We start from the raw sequence: 19,363 nt of genomic DNA on the forward strand, positions 1-19,363 counted from the left end.
AGCCCAGTAGTGCATACTCTGAACATCTGTAGTGTTTTTCTGTGAGTAAGTATGTGTGTAAGAGCATTTCTCTGCTTACATGTGTGTTTTTTCTTGCGTCTGCATCACTCACCTCTCTGAACTCCCAGATGATGGTGGGGGGTGTAGGGGTTCTGTCGTGGGGGCAGTGTTTCATCCCAATGTAAGTCTGTCCCTCTGGTACCTCGGCACACAGCTCCGTCACAGAGTTATAGCGGATCTCCTTATGAGTCGTGTACTCAAAGTACTAGGGGAAAGAGAGATGCATGGTTAAACTCTGCTGATCTGAATTATAGTAACCACCGTACCCGGGGAATGGATGTTTACTCTCGGTGCTTCTGCTTATCAAATCAGCAGCTCCAAACATTAGCATTCAACAGTTAAGAGATTTCACCAAAAGAATCGCTTACTTTTAAGAGAGAAATGGTTGGATCTAGGTCTAAAGTAATGTCTGTTGAGCAAGCAGGGGGGAGAGAAAGAGAGAGGCGCGCGCCACTCTCTCTTTCTTTCTCCCCTCCACGACTCTCTCTCTTCACCCCCGAGTCTCTCTCCCCCCACGCCTCTCTCTTCACCCCCGAGTCTCTCGCTCTCGCTCTCTCCCCCCACACCTCTCTCTTCACCCCGAGTCTCTCTGTGTGTATGTGTCCCCCCCCCCCCCCCCCCCCCCGAGTGCCTCTCCCTCTTGTCGCGTGCACAAGCTTCTCTCCCTGCGCCTCTCCCTCCCTCCCGCCTCTCTCTCTCCCTCCTGCACCTCTCTCCCTCCCCTCGCACCTCTCTCCCTCCCCTCGCACCTCTCCCTCCCCTCGCACCTCTCTCTCCCTTGCTCGCCTCTCCCTCCCCCCGCGTGCCTCTCTCCCTCTTGTCGCGCGCACAATCTTCTCTCCCTGCACCTCTACCCCCCCCCGCGCACCTCTCTCCATCCCGCCTGCGTGCCTCTCCCTCCCACCTCTCTCCCTCCCCCTCTCACCTCTCTCCCTCCCCCCTCTCACCTCTCCCTCCCCCCGCACCTCTCTCCCTTGCGCGCCTCTCCCTCCCCCCGCGCCTCTCTCCCCCCCCGCGCCTCTCTCCCCCAAGCGCCTTTCTCTCTCTCCCCACCACGCCTCTCTCTTCCCCCCGAGCCCTTCTCTCCCTCCCTCGCTCCCCGCGTGCCTCTCTCTACCTCTCCCTCCCCCCCTCCCTTCCGCACCTCACCCTGCGTGCCTCTCCCCCCGCGCACCTTTCTCCCTCCCTGCCCCCCATGCCCCTCTCCCTGCGCCACTACCTCACTCCCCCTCCCCCCGCGCGCCTCTCTTTCCCCCCTCCTTCCCCCGCCTCTTTCCCTCTCCCTCCCTCTCCCTCCCTCCCCGCACCTCTTTCTCCCTCCCTCTCTACCTTCCACTTCCTCCCCCCGCGCACCTCTCTCTACCTCCCTCTCCCCTGCGCACCTCTCCCCCTCCCCCCACGCGCCTTTCTCCCCCCAGCACCTCTCTCCCTCCACCACTTTCCCTGCACGCCTCTCTCCCTCCCCCTGCGAGCCTCTCTCTACCTCCCTTTCCCTCTCCCTCTCTGCACACCTCTCCCTCTCTGCACACCTCTCCCTCTGCACACCTCCCCCTCTCTGCACACCTCCCCCTCTCTGCACACCTCTCCCTCTCTGCACACCTCTCCCTCTCTGCACACCTCTCCCTCTCTGCACACCTCTCCCTCTCTGCACACCTCTCCCTCTCTGCACACCTCTCCCTCTCTGCACACCTCTCCCTCTCTGCACACCTCTCCCTCTCTGCACACCTCTCCCTCTCTGCACACCTCTCCCTCTCTGCACACCTCTCCCTCTCTCTCTGCTCGCACCCCCCCTCATGTATCTTTTAAATGGAACTAGGAGTGAACTCTCTAAAGAGAAGGTAGAGGTTTCCGTTTCAGTGCAGGCTGTGGAAACATTGATTTTCAGTCACACACATGGTGCTTTTAGTAGCGTTGGACACCTGATGCGATGCATCAATGAGTAATCAGAGATGGAGATATAGCCGGTGGAGATAGACATGCAGGCAGAGGCCTCCACTACTCCCTGTTGTCTGACTGGACATCACATATACATCCATACAGTCAGCAAGTATCTGTAAACTAACTAGAAACATAGCTATAAAATGTATAAAACAATATGTTTTATGTAGATTTAGGCCTAAAATATGCTTTAGGATACTTTGTCTAGAAATACTAAGCCAAAGTTGTAGATGTCTCAGCATCTCACTTGACACTAAATTCTAGATAGCTGAGATGAGGTGGATGGTCACCGGATATGGGTGACATTCAGAGTAACCACTCCGTCCGTCCATCAGGGAGACGGACGTGGGATCAGGGGGGTTGAGAGAGTGAGAGAAAATAAACTGACAAGACATGACATTTTTAAATCACCTGGTTGCCGCCCTGCCCATGGCAACCGAAGAGGGAGATGTGCGCCCCCGTGGGACTGTGTTCCGGAGCGTTGTAGTCCAGGCACTCTGAATGGATCCCAGAGCTACGCACCTGTGATGAGAATGATCCGGATTAGCATCATGAGACCTGCCATCACTGCAAAGAGGGTCAGATTAAAGGAGACAAAACATTGTGATTCTGCCTCTGCATTGCTGGATCTTTGGCAGTTTGGTCTGGGTTTCTATATAGTACATAGAGACAACTGCTGATGTAAAGAAGTCTTCATTCACTGAGACTGACACACATGCACACCCCTTTTCTTAATTGTCTCAAGGCCTAAAAATCCTTTAACCAGTCTCCTCCCCTTCATCTACACTGAAGAAAAGGGGATTTAAGGGGAAGAGACAGGTTAAGATTTTTAAGCCTTGTGCCAATTGAGACATGGATTATGTGTGCCATTCAGAGGGTGAATGGGCAAGACAAAACATTTAAGTGCCTTTGAACGGGGTATGGTAGTAGGTAGCAGGCACACTGGTTTGTGTCAAGAACTGCAATGCTGCTGTTTTTTTTACACTCAACAGTTTCCAGTGTGTATCAAGAATGGTCCCACCACCCAAACGACTTCCAGCCAACTGGACACAACTGCAGGAAGTGTTTGAGTCAACATGGGCCAGCGTCCCTGTGGAACGCTTTCGACACCTTGTCGAGTCCATGCCCCAACGAATTGAGTCTGTTCTGAGGGCAAGAAATTTTTTACATACGGAAGAACTAAAAGTATGCAGGCAATATGGCAGAGGAAAATGGGTAGGAGATGCTAGTCTATTTGAATGATATTACCATACTCATGTAACGGATAGGAAACGGCTAGCTTAGTTAGCGGTGGTGCGCGCTAAATAGCGTTTCAATCGGTGACGTCACTTGCTCTGAGACCTTGAATTAGTAGTTCCCCTTGCTCTGCAAGGCTTTTGTGGAGCGATGGGTAACGATGCTTCGTGGGTGACTGTTGTTGATGTGTGCAGAGGGTCCCTGGTTCACGCCCGGGTATGGGTGAGGGGACGGTCTAAAGTTATACTGTTACACTCATTTCACATCTACATGGAGGCCAACGAGGTAGGACATAGGAGTTCATTTTGGCTTCGACTTATTACGGAACGATGTTTTATGTTGTTTACATTTTTTGGAGTGCTTTAGATATCGAATCGTATTGATTGATTGATAGAGAGAGAGACTCACCGCCCCATGCCAGCCCTCCCGGTCCTCTGGTACATGCAGGTCAGGGTAGATGTTCTTCAGGTACCAGTCAAAGCTGTTACACTTCAGTCTCTCTCTGAGGACAACCCTCTCTGAGATGTCCCCATATGTCTCCTGTGGAAAAATAACACTTCAGTCTCTCTCTGAGGACAACCCTCTCTGAGATGTCCCCATATGTCTCCTGTGGAAAAATAACACTTCATCTAACACATTTATTTGAGATGGGATGGATACACTTAAAAACATTGACACATTGAGTAAACAACATAACACTTTAGCTTGCAACAATTTCCAGAATTTCACAAATTAGGCCCACACACACAACTCTAGAAGACACACCAGAATAATAACTGGGGCAGCAGGTAGCCTAGCGGTTTAGAGCGTTGGGCTAGTAACCAAAGATGAAAAATGAAAACAACCGTTTCTTACTGAATAAAATTCAGGTAGGTTTTTTGTTTTCCATTTCATCCCATTAGCTTCTGCTTGGTTCCTTGTGAAAACACACCTGGTTTGTTTATACAAAAAAAAGACCCCCAAAAAAGGACTAGTGGTTGTCACTAGTCTGGCACCCAGTCTCCAGCTACCTTTGGTTGGGTCATTTATTGTTTGATCAAAGATGCCTGGCATTAATAATGTAATTTATGAGGTGAAACCAAGATGAACATGAGACTTTGATATCAGGCAACACAAAGAAAGCTGAGAGGGACACACACAACCTCATCAACCACTGCTGACACCTAGACAGGTGAAGAACATCCCCATCCAAGTTACTCCATTACGATACAATATTAATCCCGTCTAGGGTGTTCCATCCTTGGTAGAACTATGTACTTTGACTGTGGATGATACGGTAGGGTTCTCCAACTGGATTCCTGAGGGACAAATTTGGTCATAAAAGACTAAAAACACCAGGAAATCAGCACCAAGTGATTTATATTACGAAATCTGTTCCCGAATATTCCCACACAGAGATACACATGATCGTACATAAATACAAGAAATGTTTGACTAAAACAATCATTTTAAACCTCTGTTTGGGCTTCTTGCGGTCAATTTTCCGGCTACAAATCTTTTATTTTGTATTATGTTCCAGCCCCCGACCTCTCAAGAAAACCCATCCGGTGGCGGAATCTAGTTGATGATCCCTGATACAGTATAAAGACATTGATTCTTGAAGAACAGATCTTAAAAATGCCTCGTGAGCTTAGTTCAACTGTCAAACCCCATCAGAACCCAAAATATCAGCTGGTTTTACTCCCATGTTTGTTAACAAAGTCAATGTAAACAAACACTGTATAGCTTCAAAACATGGTTAAAACTATAAAATGTTGATATCATGGACGGTCAGTCCAAAGCTCTTTCTAAGAATGTAAGAGTGGTTATAGTTCTCAAGCCCCATCCCTCAGCGGTTTACCAAAACAAATGTCAGAGTGCATGATTAGGGTTTTTTTAATCTCCAGATTGGTCCTAACTAAAGCATGAGCTACTTCTTATCACCTGTTGACATTACAATAAGTGACCTTATGACATTACAATAAGTGACCTTATGACATTACAATAAGTGACCTTATGACATTACAATAAGTGACCTTATGACATTACAATAAGTGACCTTATGACATTACAATAAGTGACCTTATGACATTACAATAAGTGACCTTATGACATTACAATAAGTGACCTTATGACATTACAATAAGTGACCTTATGACATTACAATAAGTGACCTTATGACATTACAATAAGTGACCTTATGACATTACAATAAGTGACCTTATGACATTACAATAAGTGACCTTATGACATTACAATAAGTGACCTTATGACATTACAATAAGTGACCTTATGACATTACAATAAGTGACTTTATCACATTACAATAAGTGACCTTATGACATTACAATAAGTGACCTTATTATTGGTATTTCTACAGCCTGATCGATCTACAATCACTGCATCCTCCACTACTAAGAGAAAGGAGGATACCTAGTCAGTTGTACAACTGAATACGTCTTTCGCATTTAACCCAACCCCTCAGAGGTGTGGGGGGCTGCCTTAAATCGCCATTCACATCTTCGGCGCCCAGGGAACAGTGGGTTAACTCACTTGCCCAGGTGCAGAACAACATATTTTCACCTTGTTGATTCGATCCAGCAATCTTTCGTTTCCTGGCCCAACGCTCTAACCACTAGCTACCTCATAATGGTGTAACTTTGTTGTAGCCCTGACAACTCACTGAAAACACTGTACCTCACGTTGATCATATGACAATGGGGAGCGAGATAAAATAAGCTAACATTTTACTGTAAAGTGTACTACAGTACTCTACCTTTCTGGCAGGGGGGTTTCTGTTGTAGAAGTGCTGTTTGTAGGTGTCCATCCACACCTCGGCAGCACGGACCGTGTTCTGGAGGAACTTGGGCCTGGCGTAGGGAGCTTTCTTTGGGAAGACGTGGCCCACATGGGAGCAGGGGTGGATCTCCAAAGAACCTCCACACTGCCACACCTGGGGAACAGGAAGAAATATAGCCCATTTGACATTTTTTGCATCTTATGATATTTCTGGCAAAAATCCGGACAAGAGATATATGACTCAAACCTTCCCAGAAATCCCAAATGTAAGATTTGTGGAGAGGTTCCTATTGCTCCTATTTTCTTCATATGTATATATACAGTGCCTTCGGAAAGTATTCAGACCCCTTGACTTTCCCCCCACATTTTGTTACATTACAGCCTTATTCTAAAATGGAATAAATAAAACCATTTCCTCATCAATCTACACACAACACCCAATAACGACAAATCAAAAACAAGTTTGCAGAAATGTTTGCAACTTTAATAAAAATAGTATCACATTTACAGACCCTTTACTCAGTACTTTGTTGAAGCACCTTTGGCAGCGATTACAGCCTCAATTCTTCTTGGGTATGACACTATAATTTTGCCACATATTTTTGTGGAGTTTCTCCCATTCTTATCTACAGATCCTCTCAAGCTCTGTCAGGTTGGATGGGGAGCGTTGCTGCACAGCTATTTTCAGCTCTCATCAGAGATGTTTGAGGAGGTCCGGGCTCTGGCTGGGCCACTAAATCCACTCCTGCGTTGTCTTGGCTGTGTGCTTAGGGTCATTGTCCTGTTGGAAGGTGAACCTTAGCCCCAGTCTGAGGTCCTGAGCACTCTGGAGAAGGTTTTCATCAAGGATCTCTCTGTACTTTGCTCTGTTCATATTTGCCTCAAACCTTACTAGTCTCCCAGTCCCTGCTGCTGAAAAACATCCCCACAGCATGATGCTGCCTCCACCATGCTTCACTGTAGGGATGGTGCCAGGTTTCCTCTAGACGTGACGCTTGGCATTCAGGCCAAAGAGTTCAGTCTTGGTTCCATCAGACCAGGGAATCTTGTTTCTCATGGTCTGAGAGTCTTCAGGTGCCTTTTGGCAAACTCCAAGCGGGCTGTCATGTGCCTTTTACTGAGGAGTGGCTTCTGTCTGGCCACTCTACCATAAAGGCCTGATTTGTGGAGTGCTGCAGAGATGGTTGTCCTTCTGGAAGATTCTCCTTTCTCCAAAGAGGAACTCTAGAGCTCTGTCAGAGTGACCATCATGTTCTTGGTTACTTTCCTGAGCAAGGCCTTTCTCCCCCTGAGCAAGGCCTTTCTCCCCCTGAGCAAGGCCTTTCTCCCCCTGAGCAAGGCCTTTCTCCCCCTGAGCAAGGCCTTTCTCCCCCTGAGCAAGGCCTTTCTCCCCCTGACCAAGGCCTTTCTCCCCCTGACCAAGGCCTTTCTCCCCCTGACCAAGGCCTTTCTCCCCCTGACCAAGGCCTTTCTCCCCCTGACCAAGGCCTTTCTCCCCCTGAGCAAGGCCTTTCTCCCCCTGACCAAGGCCTTTCTCCCCCTGACCAAGGCCTTTCTCCTCCTGACCAAGGCCTTTCTCCCCCTGACCAAGGCCTTTCTCCCCCTGACCAAGGCCTTTCTTCCCCTGACCAAGGCCTTTCTCCCCCTGACCAAGGCCTTTCTCCCCCTGACCAAGGCCTTTCTCCCCCTGACCAAGGCCTTTCTCCCCCTGACCAAGGCCTTTCTCCCCCTGACCAAGGCCTTTCTCCCCCTGACCAAGGCCTTTCTCCCCCTGACCAAGGCCTTTCTCCCCCTGAGCAAGGCCTTTCTCCTCCTGACCAAGGCCTTTCTCCTCCTGACCAAGGCCTTTCTCCCCCTGACCAAGGCCTTTCTCCCCCTGACCAAGGCCTTTCTCCCCCTGACCAAGGCCTTGCTCTCATAGCAAAGGGGCTGAATATTTCTGTTTTTAATACATTTGCAAAAAAAAAGAAAGGAAAAACCTGCTTTCGCTTTGTCATTATTGGGTATTGTGTGTAGATTGCAGAGGCTGTAATTATTTATTTAATCCATTTTAAAATAAGGCTAACGTAACAACATTTGGAAAAAGTCAAGGGGTCTGACTACTTTCCGAAGGAAGGCAGGCGCACACACACACACACAAATATATTTTAGATTTGAGATTCTTAAAAGTAGCCATCCTTTGCCTTGATGACAGCTTTGCACACTCTTGGCATTCTCTCAACCAGCTTCATGAGGTAGTCACCTGGAATGCATTTCAATTAACATGTGGGCCTTGTTAAAAGAGAAGTTGTGGAATTTCTTTCCTTCTTAATGCGTTTGAGCCAGTCAGTTGTTTAGTGACAAGGTAGAGGTGGTATACAGAAGATCGACCAAGTCCATATTATGGCAAGAACAGCTCAAATAAGCAAACAGTTCATCATTATATTAAGAGATGAAGATCAATCAATCTGGAACATTTCAAGAACTTTGAAAGTTGCTTAAAAGTGCAGTCGCAAAAACCATCAAGCACTATGATGAAACTGGCCCTCATGAGGATCACCACAGGAAAGGAAGACCCAGAGTTACCTCTGCTGCAGAGGATAAGTTTATTAGAGTTACCAGTAGGGTTGCACATTTAGGGTATATTCAGGTGGAAACTGTCTGTGGGAATTAATGGGAATATATGGGCATTAACGGAAATATATGCAAATTTAATATTAATACCATTTAAATGTAGATGTTTTTTGCATTGGATATTGAGACAGAAAAACATTTTACCTTATCATGGTTAGACATAATTACAAATGATAATATTTACAATAGAAATTTTAAAAATCAATTTAGTTATGAATTCAACTTTAATTAAAGTTCACATGGGATGATTTCAGTGAACAAAACAGAATATTGAATGATCCTCAATGATCTCCCAAAAGTGCTTTCAACATACATCTGTATAATGATAGTCTACAATCTAAAGCTTTGGTTGTTTTCCTCTCAGGCTTCCATGTCTTCTCCCTGGACTGCCTCAATGTCCACCTCTTGAACATCAGACTCTGAGGCCTCATCTTCACTGTCACTTTCCAGCCTTGTTGAGGATGGCTCGTTGTCAGGCTCAAAAAGGCGGCTGATGTTGGTGGGATTTGGAGGATGATGGAGGCAACAGGGGAAAGAGCCTCAGATCCACAAAGTCCCTTCCACCAGGTGGCTGAGGAGATCTGTTGGCACGACTGCCATATTGCATCTCCATCCCAAAGCCCTTGCTTGGAAGTGTACTTCGCCAGACTGCCAACAACCTTGCCCTCATCCAGGCCAAGGTGGCGAGACACAGTAGTGATGACAGCATAGGCCTTGTTGATCTCTGCACCAGACAGGATGCTCTTGCCAGCATACTTGGGGTCCAACATGTACGCTGCAGCGTGTATGGACTTCAGGTAGAAGTCTTCACGCTTTATGATGCATTTCAGAACTACAGTTTGCTCTGCTTGGAGCAACAGTGAAGTGGGCAGGGCAGTACGGATTTCTTCTCTTACATCTGCAGTCTGAACATCAGACAGAATGACATTGTCTACCTCAATCTGTGCAATGGCTATTGCTATAGGTTTCAGGAGTTTCAGGCTGCTTACCACTCTCTCCCAAAATACATAATCCAGGATGATCCTCTTGATGAGGCTGTCCATATCGGCAGACTGTGATATGGCCATTTCTTGGAGACTCCTTCCGCTCCAGGAGACTATCAAACATGATGACAACACAATCCCAACAGGTGTTGCTGGGCAGCTTCAATGTGGTGCTCTTATTCTTCTCACTTTGCTTGAAGAGGTAGATTGTCGCTATAACTTGATGACCCTTCACATACCGAACAATTTCTTTGGCTCTCTTGTAGAGTGTATCCATTGTTTTCAGTGCCATGATGTCCTTGAGGAGCAGATTCAATGCATGAGCAGCACAGCCAATGGGTGTGATGTGAGGGTAGGACTCCTCCACTTTAGACCAAGCAGCCTTCATGTTCGCAGCATTGTCTGTCACCAATGTAAATACCTTCTGTGGTCCAAGGTCATTGATGACTGCCTTCAGCTCATCTGCAATGTAGAGACCGGTGTGTCTGTTGCTCCTTGTGTCTGTGCTCTTGTAGAATACTGGTTGAGGGGTGGAGATGATGTAGTCAATTATTCCTTGCCCACAAACATTTGATCACCCATCAGAGATGATTGAAATACAGTCTGCTTTCTCTTTGATTTGCTTGACCTTCACTTGAACTCTGTTGAACTCTCTATGAGTAGATAAAGCATGTCTGGTTGGAGGGGTGTATGCTGGGTGAAGAATATTCAGAAATCTCTTCCAAAACACATTGCCTGTGAGCATCAGAGGTGAACCAGGTGCATACACAGCTCGAACAAGACATTCATCAGCATTTCTCTGACTACGTTCCTCCATCGAGTCTAAAAAAAAACTTTGATTCCAGGAGGACCATGAGCTGTTGCTATCAATAAGGGGTCTGATTCCAGGAGGACCATGAGCTGTTGCTATCAATAAGGTGTCTGATTCCAGGAGGACCATGAGCTGTTGCTATCAATAAGGGGTCTGATTCCAGGAGGACCATGAGCTGTTGCTATCAATAAGGTGTCTGATTCCAGGAGGACCATGAGCTGTTGCTATCGATAAGGTGTCTGAATCCAGGAGGACCGTGGGCTGTTGCTATCGATAAGGTGTCTGATTCCAGGAGGACCATGAGCTGTTGCTATCAGTAAGGTACCTGATTCATCATTTTCACCTCGAATTGAAGTAGAGGGACTTTTGTCAGAGGTTACTTGTTGTGAGCACTGAGGGAACTTCATGCACTTGGTCAGATGATTCTGCATTTTTGTTGCATTCTTCACATATGATTTGGCACAGTATTTGCAAATGTTTCCTGCAAAGATTAGATATTTTTTTGTAAAAAACAAACAAATACAATTCCCTGTACAGATAAATAGTTAAGCAGTTAGATTAAACAACTCCTTTGTACAATATTTTTTTTTTAAATGAAACATGTATGGACACAGGTGAATTAACCCTCAGTTACCAGGCTCAAGCAAGCTAAACCCCACATGGTACCGTAGCAAAAACTAACTAGCAGAAATTGTTAACAAGTTAGAAATGATTTAAAACACACTTTGCTCTAGGCTACTATTAACAAAAACTCCTGTATGTCATAAAATATATTCACCCCACCCAGTATTGTAATCAAAAACCTACCAGAAAGCTTGTAGTCCTTGGCTCAGACAGTGTAGTAGTGTGGCATCTCATTAGTGTGCAAGATCTTGATAATCAGCTGTGCATGTGATGGAACAATACACTGTGCATGCAGAGGATTGCAATTCCATTGAATTGGGGATAACTACAATATGCCACAAGACCTAGAATAGCCTTATGTGTATCCCACAAAAAAGGTTCACTGTTATAAGCTAACTTTTTTGATGAATTTAAGCTAAATTCCCAGGCTTAACTTCCATGGAAAATTTTGGGAAAAATTCCAGCAATTTACCCGGAAAGTTTTCGACCTATTGCAATCCTAGTTACCAGCCTCAAAAATATCAGCCACATCTCAACATCAACTGTTCACAGGAAACTGTGTGAATCAGGCCTTTATGGTCGAATTGCTGCAATGAAACCACTACTAAAGGACTCTTCTCCGCATGTGTGGTTCCCACCATGAAGCATGGAGGAGGAGGTGTGTTGGTGCTTTGCTGGTGACACTGTCTGATTCATTTAGAATTTAAGACACACTCAACCAGCATGGCTACCACATCTGGTTTGCGCTTAGTGGGACAATCATTTGTTTTTCAACAGGACAATGACCCAACACACCTCCAGGCTGTGTAAGGGCTATTTGACCAAGAAAGATAGTGATGGAGTGCTGCATCAGATGACCTGGCCCCCACAATCACCCGACCTCAACCCAATTGTGATGGTTTGGGATGAGTTGGACTGCAGAGTGAAGGAAAAGCAGGCAACAAGTGCTCAGCATATGAGGGAAGTCCTTCAATACTTTTTTAAAATTTAAAATTTATTTTTTACCTTTATTTAACCAGGCAAGTCCGTTAAGAACAAATTCTTATTTTCAATGACGGCCTAGGAACAGTGGGTTAACTGCCTGTTCAGGGGCAGAACGACAGATTTGTACCTTGTCAGCTCGGGGATTTGAACTTGCAACCTTTCAGTTACTAGTCCAACACTCTAACCACTAGGCTACCCTGCCGCCCACTTTTGGAAAAGCATTCCAGGTGAAGCTGGTTGAGAGAATGCCAAGCGTGTGCAAAGCTGTCATCAAGGCAAAGGGTGGTCACTTTGAAGAATCTTAAATATATATATAATATATATATTGTATATAGTTATACTATTTTGATATGATTCACTGCACTGTTGGATAGAGCTTGCAAATTAAGCATTTCACTGTACTTTGCATGTGACAAACAAAATTCCATGACAGTTAAATATCGCAATATTATTTTTTGACAATATTACAATCGATACTTTGACTGCAAGTATCGACTTGCAAAAAAGGTAGCGATAGCTAGCTGCACATGTTCCATAATTCAGGTATTTTTTTTATCCTGTAACTATTTACAAAAAACAAAATTAAATAGTGAGCCAACATGTTTTCAGAACTTTTATTCCAAGACTGATCAAAACGTATTTTTTCATGCTCTCTCCTATCTCTCTGCAGCAGACATACAGTGAGCAATATACTTGGAACATCAAATGACAACAAAAATCACAGTATAGAATTGTAATACATATTGCATCGGTCCCAGGTGATTCCCAGCCCTTCTTCCTAATAATTAAACTAGTGCCTAAATGTTCTCCAGACTATGAAATAGGATCCAAACTAGGATGTAAGTGGTGTGATAATGCAGGCAGAAACCAAGATGGACGTTGTCTATGAATAATCAACACTGCCGCTCTTCTTCTCCCGCGGCTACTATGCAAATGACAAGAGAATCATGAAAACCAGTTTGTTGGGGGATCTTTTTCCCATTTTAATACATTTCCTGCAGGACATTTTATTTATGGTATCAATTTGCATCTTATAATTGCTTGTTTTCCACTACAGCCAATAAAACAGCTTTGGAGAGCGACAGGGTGCTACCTCACTATTCGCTAATTACCTTTAGCGACTTCCTTGAGTTACGCCTCAATTACACAACACATTCTCTCATTGTAATGGATACTTAGCTAGAACCCTATTCATTCTCATCAAAACATTTCATTCTGTGCCATATCTACTCCTTTGTGTTCCCAAAACACAGTTGTAAACCAATTCAGAAGTCATTATTTATGGATGGAGAGTCCCAGAGAGAGGCATTTTATTTCCACATACATAAAACATCATATAGGGTGATACCCCATCCGTCTTTAGTTTTTCACACACACACACACACACACTTGGATCAAAAGCAGGAAATCTGTGCCAGTAATGATTGACGTGAACAACTGAAAGGGACACCAACAACAAGGTAGCCTTCATTATCTAAATGGGGATGCAGTGTCCAACACCATCCAGCCATCACTCACCTTCAGCAGATCAGACACTGTGAGACATCACTTCGCCATCAGGGCCTGCTGACAACTAGGTGACGTCCCAAATGGCCCCCTGTTCCCTATGTAGTGCACTACTTATGACCAGGTGCTGGTCAAAAACAGTGCACTACATAGGGAAACGGTTACCATTTGGGACACAGACAGACTCTTCTAGGCGACACTGATGAATCAAGCTCATTAACTGGATTTGAACTGGGGAGTCTGCCTATATCCATTTTCTTCCAATTAAACTTATTATTGAAACATTTTTGAATGGAACATATACTTTGTAAACCTTTTTGGGACCATGGATCATGGACATTTTTAAAACAATTTTGGGGCAAAGATCAGAATAAAAGTGTGTGTCCTTTCTGCATTAGATTAGTCTCTTTTTTACCAAGTACCTGAGAAATAGCTTAATTGTGCCAACTGCAAATGCTACTGGCACTGAGATGTTGATGCCATATTGAAAGAGCGGTTGCTTCCCAATTGGCATCATATTCCCTATTTCCTTAGGGCCCATAGGAGTCTGGTCCAGAGTAGTGCACTTTAAAGGGAATAGGTGCCATTTGGGACATAGTCAATGAGTATTTAGTACTCACCCTGAAGGACAGTTCCAGGTTCTCTCCTCCCCACACCTCCATGCCCATGTCATATGTGCCCAGGTACTCAAAGTAGGCCTTGCTCACAGCAAACAGCCCACCGGCCATGGTAGGAGACCTGAGAGAGAGAAAGCATAGTGGAACATGGAGGTCAGTACAGTGTGCAGTTTAACAGTCAGAGGCCATATTAGAAGACTTTTAAATCAAATCTATTTCTCCCTTTCCTGAGGTAATCACTTATTTGTATGTGATTAGACCAAACTTAAGTGATTAGACATTCTTCAAGGAATGAAGGAGATAAGGTGAGATGCATTTCAAAACATTTTAAACTAGGTCAAAAGGCACCCTATTACTTATCTATAGAGCAATACTTTTACCAGGGCCAGAGGGCTCCCAGAGGGCTCCCAGAAGGCTCCCGGAGGGCTCCCAGAAGGCTCCTGGAGGGCTCCCAGAAGGCTCCTGGAGGGCTCCCAGAAGGCTCCTGGAGGGCTCCCGTCAAAAGCAGTGCACCAAAGGGGTGCCGTTTGAGATGGGCCCAGAAATCCCATATGGACAGAAACTGATGACCATAGAATTACTGACCTGATGGGTTCGGTGCGGGATTTGCGTTTCTTGCGGTCAACCTCAGGGAGGGAGTGCCACTGGAAAGTCAGCCTCCAGTCAAAGCCTCCGATCATGGGCTCATCTGTCTGCATGTAGAACTCAAACGAGTTCCAGTCGATGGTGTCGATCACCGGACACACGATGGTGCTCTCATTCTCTCCAATCCTGGAGGGAGGATGAGATACACAGTATGGTGTAAGAAAGGACACTCACTGAATGTCCCTGGAAGGTTTTCATGAGACATTCCCTCATTTACATGTGATGAAATTCACGTGCCACTATACTTAACCAGGAATGCCAATAGGCCAACCAACACTAATCTGTTTTTATTGCCTCCAGAATGTCTTGTTGCTATGCAACCCTAATGACCAGTCCCATCCCATTAATTGAGTATTGAATCTGTAATTGTAATCAAATTGTCAATATGCTGGCTAAGTGAAACACACCTCTCCAAGAGCGGCTCGATCCAGCCGGGGACACACTCGCAGTGACAGTCCAGGAAGGTCAATACGTCCCCCGTGGCGTAGGTGGCGCCGATGAGCCTCGCCCTGACCAACCCCTCCCTCTTGTTGGTGCGGATGAGGCGGACACGCTCCCAGTTACTGATGTACTGCTCCAGCTGAGACTGCAGATAGACTGGGTTTCACACAGAGAGATGGTCAAGGCTTCACACACACACACACACACACACACCTCCTAAAAACTCAATTGATAGTTTGGGAAGGGCATAGATCCTTACTTCGCAGCTGTGTTCAAAAAGTTTATTCACAGTGTGCACAGGATACAACCGGTGTAAATCAGTACAGTGAAATTCTTACCTTGAGAGCTCTTTCCCAACAGTACAGTGATAATAATGTAGACAATAATAGAAGATAGAACAACGAATAAACAGATCTTATCTTTGCACATTGACAGACCAACAGGCGAAGCTAAATTATTATTCAACTGCAATGAAAATGACAGTCCCAGTCTCCCCGAAGGGGAAGACACCGTCAGTAGTGTTGATGACAGTGCTTTCCTCTCTCCTTATCACCAGTCTCTTGTATATTACAGTTGTGGATGAGAATTATGTGGTCTCAGAGGGCGGGGGAGAGTCAATTGTAATATGTGGTCATTTGATACTCAGAGAGAGCAGCTATCATGTCTGAGCATAGAAACGAATGAATAGAACAGACTTCCCCCATTCAGGTCAATGATGCAATAATGGGTGGACTGGTGGCAATTTTGAATCATTTGGCTCAATCTATTTCTGTGCGTGTCTGAGACAGGTCTCTTATGTATGCGTCAGTGAATAGGCTATTATATAATTAGTTTTTCCTGACCAGCGCCACACATAAACACTAGAAACTCCACTTGTACTGACACTCAGCAGTGACTGTGTTGTCTCCAAGGAAGAATATGTCCTTTCTCTCTCACAGAACTCTCTGGCTCATCTCATCTCATGTCAGATATGTACAGATAAGCCCCATTCTTCGGCCTACAGCGTTACTGTTCTAAGTAAGGATCCTGTTCTGTATTACCGTCAACTTTGGGGAGAAACTCAATGCCTGACAAATAATAACTAGGTATTCTAAGGTATCTTTTAACCTTTAACCTTTTATTTTACTCTCTAACTTGTGTTTTCTTGGCATAAAGGATAGTTTTTAACCAGATGTTCACAAATTAAAATATGTTCTATGATTCCCCCACCCCCCCCCCCAAAAAAGACAACGACAAAGCACGAACTGACGCAAACCCCATAATGTTTGTAGAGGTGCTGACTAGGCTAACAGAACAGTAAACGGTGTAAAAATGACAATTAACGATCCCCAAAAAAAGACAACAAAAAAGCTCGGTCAAACCTCGGTCACTAAAGTCGTCTATGAGAATGATCTCCTTCAGGAGGACAGCAGGAGTGCTCTCCAGAACACTGTGGATAGTCCTGAGCAGGGTGGACCAGGCCTCGTTGTAGAACGCTATGATCACTGACGTGGTCGGCAGATGGCGGTAGTCAAACTTCTTAGCTCTGCATCTGTACTCAAATGAAAGAGAGAGATGTTGTTTATTAGGATTGCTTTCAGCCTATCAAAGGCTAATCATTTTTAAGTCCCTAAATAAATGTAAAGATTAAGGGATAGGTAACAATTGAAACAAAAAAGAAAAACATAAAATAACCCCTCCTATAGATGGATATTATTCTTTTGTGAAAAAAACTTCAGATAAAAAAATAAGAATAATTATAGATATACACTACTGTTCAAAAGTTGAGTCACTTAGAAATGTCCTTGTTTTTTTAAGAAAAGCAAATTGTGTCCATTAAAATGTCAAATTCATCAGAAATACAGTGTAGACATTGTTAATGTTGTAAATGACTATTGTAGCTGGAACTGGCAGATTTTTTATGGAATATCTACATAGGTGTACAGAGGCCCATTATCAGCAACCATCACTCCTGTGTTCCAATGGCATGTCGTGTTAGATAATCCAAGTTAATATTTTTAAAAGGCTAATTGATCATTAGAAAACCCTTTTGCAATTATGTTAATGTAACCGATGTGAAATGGCTAGCTAGTTTGCGGGGTGCGCGCTAATAGCGTTTCAATCGGTGACGTCACTCGCTCTGAGACCTTGAAGTAGTTGTTCCCCTTGCTCTGCAAGGGCCACGGCTTTTGTGGAGCGATGGGTAACGATGCTTCAACTGTTGTTGATGTGTGCAGAGGGTCCCTGGTTCGAGCCCAGGCGAGGAGAGGGGCAGAAGCTATACTGTTACATTAGCACAGCTGAAAACTGTTGTCCTGATTAAAGAAGCAATAAAACTGGCCTTCTTTAGACTAGTTGAGTATCTGGAGCATCAGCATTTGTGAGTTCGATTACAGGCTCAAAATGGCCAGAAACAAATAACTTTCTTCTGAAATTCATCAGTCTATTCTTGTTCTGAGAAAGGAAGGCTATTCCTTGAGAGAAATTGCCAAGAAACTGAAGATCTCGTACAACGCTGGGTACTACTCCCTTCACAGAACAGCACAAACTGTCTCCAACTAGAATAGAAAATGTGGGAGGCCCCGATGCACAACTGAACAAGAGGATAAGTACTTTAAAGTGTCTAGTTTGAGAAACAGACTCCTCACAAGTCCTCAACTGGCAGTTTCATGAAACAGTACCCACAAAACACCAGTCTCAAAGTCAACAGTCGAGAAGCGACTCCAGGATGCTTGCTTTCTGGGCAGAGTTTTTCTATCCAGTGTCTGTGTTCTTTTTCCCATCTTAATCTTTTCTTTTTGCTGGCCAGTCTGAGATATGGCTTATTCTTTGCAACTCTGCCAAGAAGGCTACCATCCCGGAGTCACCTCTTCACTGTTGACGTTGAGACATTTGTTTTGCGGGTACAATTTAATGAAGCTCCCAGTGGGTCAGGAATTTACATACCAAACACTAATTGAGAGTGTAGCATTCAAATGTTTCAGGTAGCCTTCCACAAGCTTCCACAATAATTTGGGTGAATTTTGTCCCATTCCTCCTGACAGAGCTGGTGTAACGGAGTCAGGTTTGTAGGCCTCCTTGCTCGCATACGCCTTTTCAGTTCTGCCCACAAATTTTCTATGGGATTGAGGTCCGGGCTTTGTGATGGCCACTCCAATACTTTGACTTTGTTGTCCTTAAGCCATTTTGCCACAACTTTGGAAGCATGCTTGGGGTTATTGTCCATTTGGAAGACCCATTAGCGACCAAGCTTTAACTTGGTACAAAAGTATCTGATGTTTTGAGATGTTGCTTCAATATATCTACATAATTTTCCTCCCTCATGATGCCATCCATTTTGTGAAGTGCACCAGTCCCTCCTGTAGCAAAGCACTCCCACAACATGATGCTGCCACCCCCGAGCTTCACGTTTGGGATGGTGTTCTTTGGCTTGCAAGCCTCCCCCTTTTTCCTCCAAACAAAACGATGGTCAATATGGCCAAACAGTTCCATTTTTGTTTCATCAGACCAGAGGACATTTCTCCAAAAAGTACAATCTTTGTCCCCATGTGCAGATGTAAACCGTAGTGTGGCTTTTTATGGCGGTTTTGGAGCAGTGGCTTCTTCCTTGCTGAACGGCCTTTCAGGTTCTGTCGATATAGGACTCGTTTTACTGTGGATATAGATACTTTTGTACCCGTTTTATCCAGCATCTTCACAAGGTCCTTTGCTGTTGTTTTGGGATTGATTTGCACTTTTCGCACCTAAGTACGTTCATCTCTAGGAGACAGAACGCATCTCCTTCCTGAGTGGTATGACGGCTGCGTGGTCCCATGGGGTTTATCCTTGTGTACGATTGTTTGTTCAGATGAACGTGGTACCTTCATGCGTTTGGAAATTGCTCCCAAGGATGAACCAGACTTGGAGTTCTACAAAAAAAATTCTGAGGTCTTGTCTGATTTCTTTTGATTTTCCCATGATGTCAAGCAAAGAGGCAGTGTGTTTGAAGGTAGGCCTTGAAATAAATCCACAGGTACACCTCCAATTGACTCAAATTATGTAAATTAGCCTATCAGAAGCTTCTAAAGCCATGACATCATTTTATGGAATTTTCCAAGCTGTTTAAAGGCACAGTCAACTTAGTGTATGTAAACCTCTGACCCACTGGA

At 44.8% G+C, this 19,363-nt stretch overlaps 1 protein-coding gene across 2 annotated transcripts in view; it reads right to left on the bottom strand.

Moving 5' to 3' along the window:
• Positions 1-19,363, bottom strand: part of LOC109907192 (polypeptide N-acetylgalactosaminyltransferase 4-like) — a 33,496-nt gene that overhangs the window by 1,120 nt on the left and 13,013 nt on the right. For both annotated transcript variants that reach the window (XM_020505013.2, XM_031795139.1), the window contains exons 3-10: positions 16,598-16,767; positions 15,203-15,392; positions 14,736-14,921; positions 14,154-14,271; positions 5,990-6,166; positions 3,643-3,774; positions 2,410-2,520; positions 113-265 (exon numbers count right to left, since the gene is read on the bottom strand). In XM_020505013.2, coding sequence (XP_020360602.1) covers positions 113-265; positions 2,410-2,520; positions 3,643-3,774; positions 5,990-6,166; positions 14,154-14,271; positions 14,736-14,921; positions 15,203-15,392; positions 16,598-16,767 — 1,237 coding nt within the window. The remainder of the gene's footprint in view (positions 1-112; positions 266-2,409; positions 2,521-3,642; positions 3,775-5,989; positions 6,167-14,153; positions 14,272-14,735; positions 14,922-15,202; positions 15,393-16,597; positions 16,768-19,363) is intronic.

The sequence above is a fragment of the Oncorhynchus kisutch genome, linkage group LG17, assembly GCF_002021735.2.
Source record: "Oncorhynchus kisutch isolate 150728-3 linkage group LG17, Okis_V2, whole genome shotgun sequence".
NCBI classification, from domain to species: domain Eukaryota; kingdom Metazoa; phylum Chordata; class Actinopteri; order Salmoniformes; family Salmonidae; genus Oncorhynchus; species Oncorhynchus kisutch.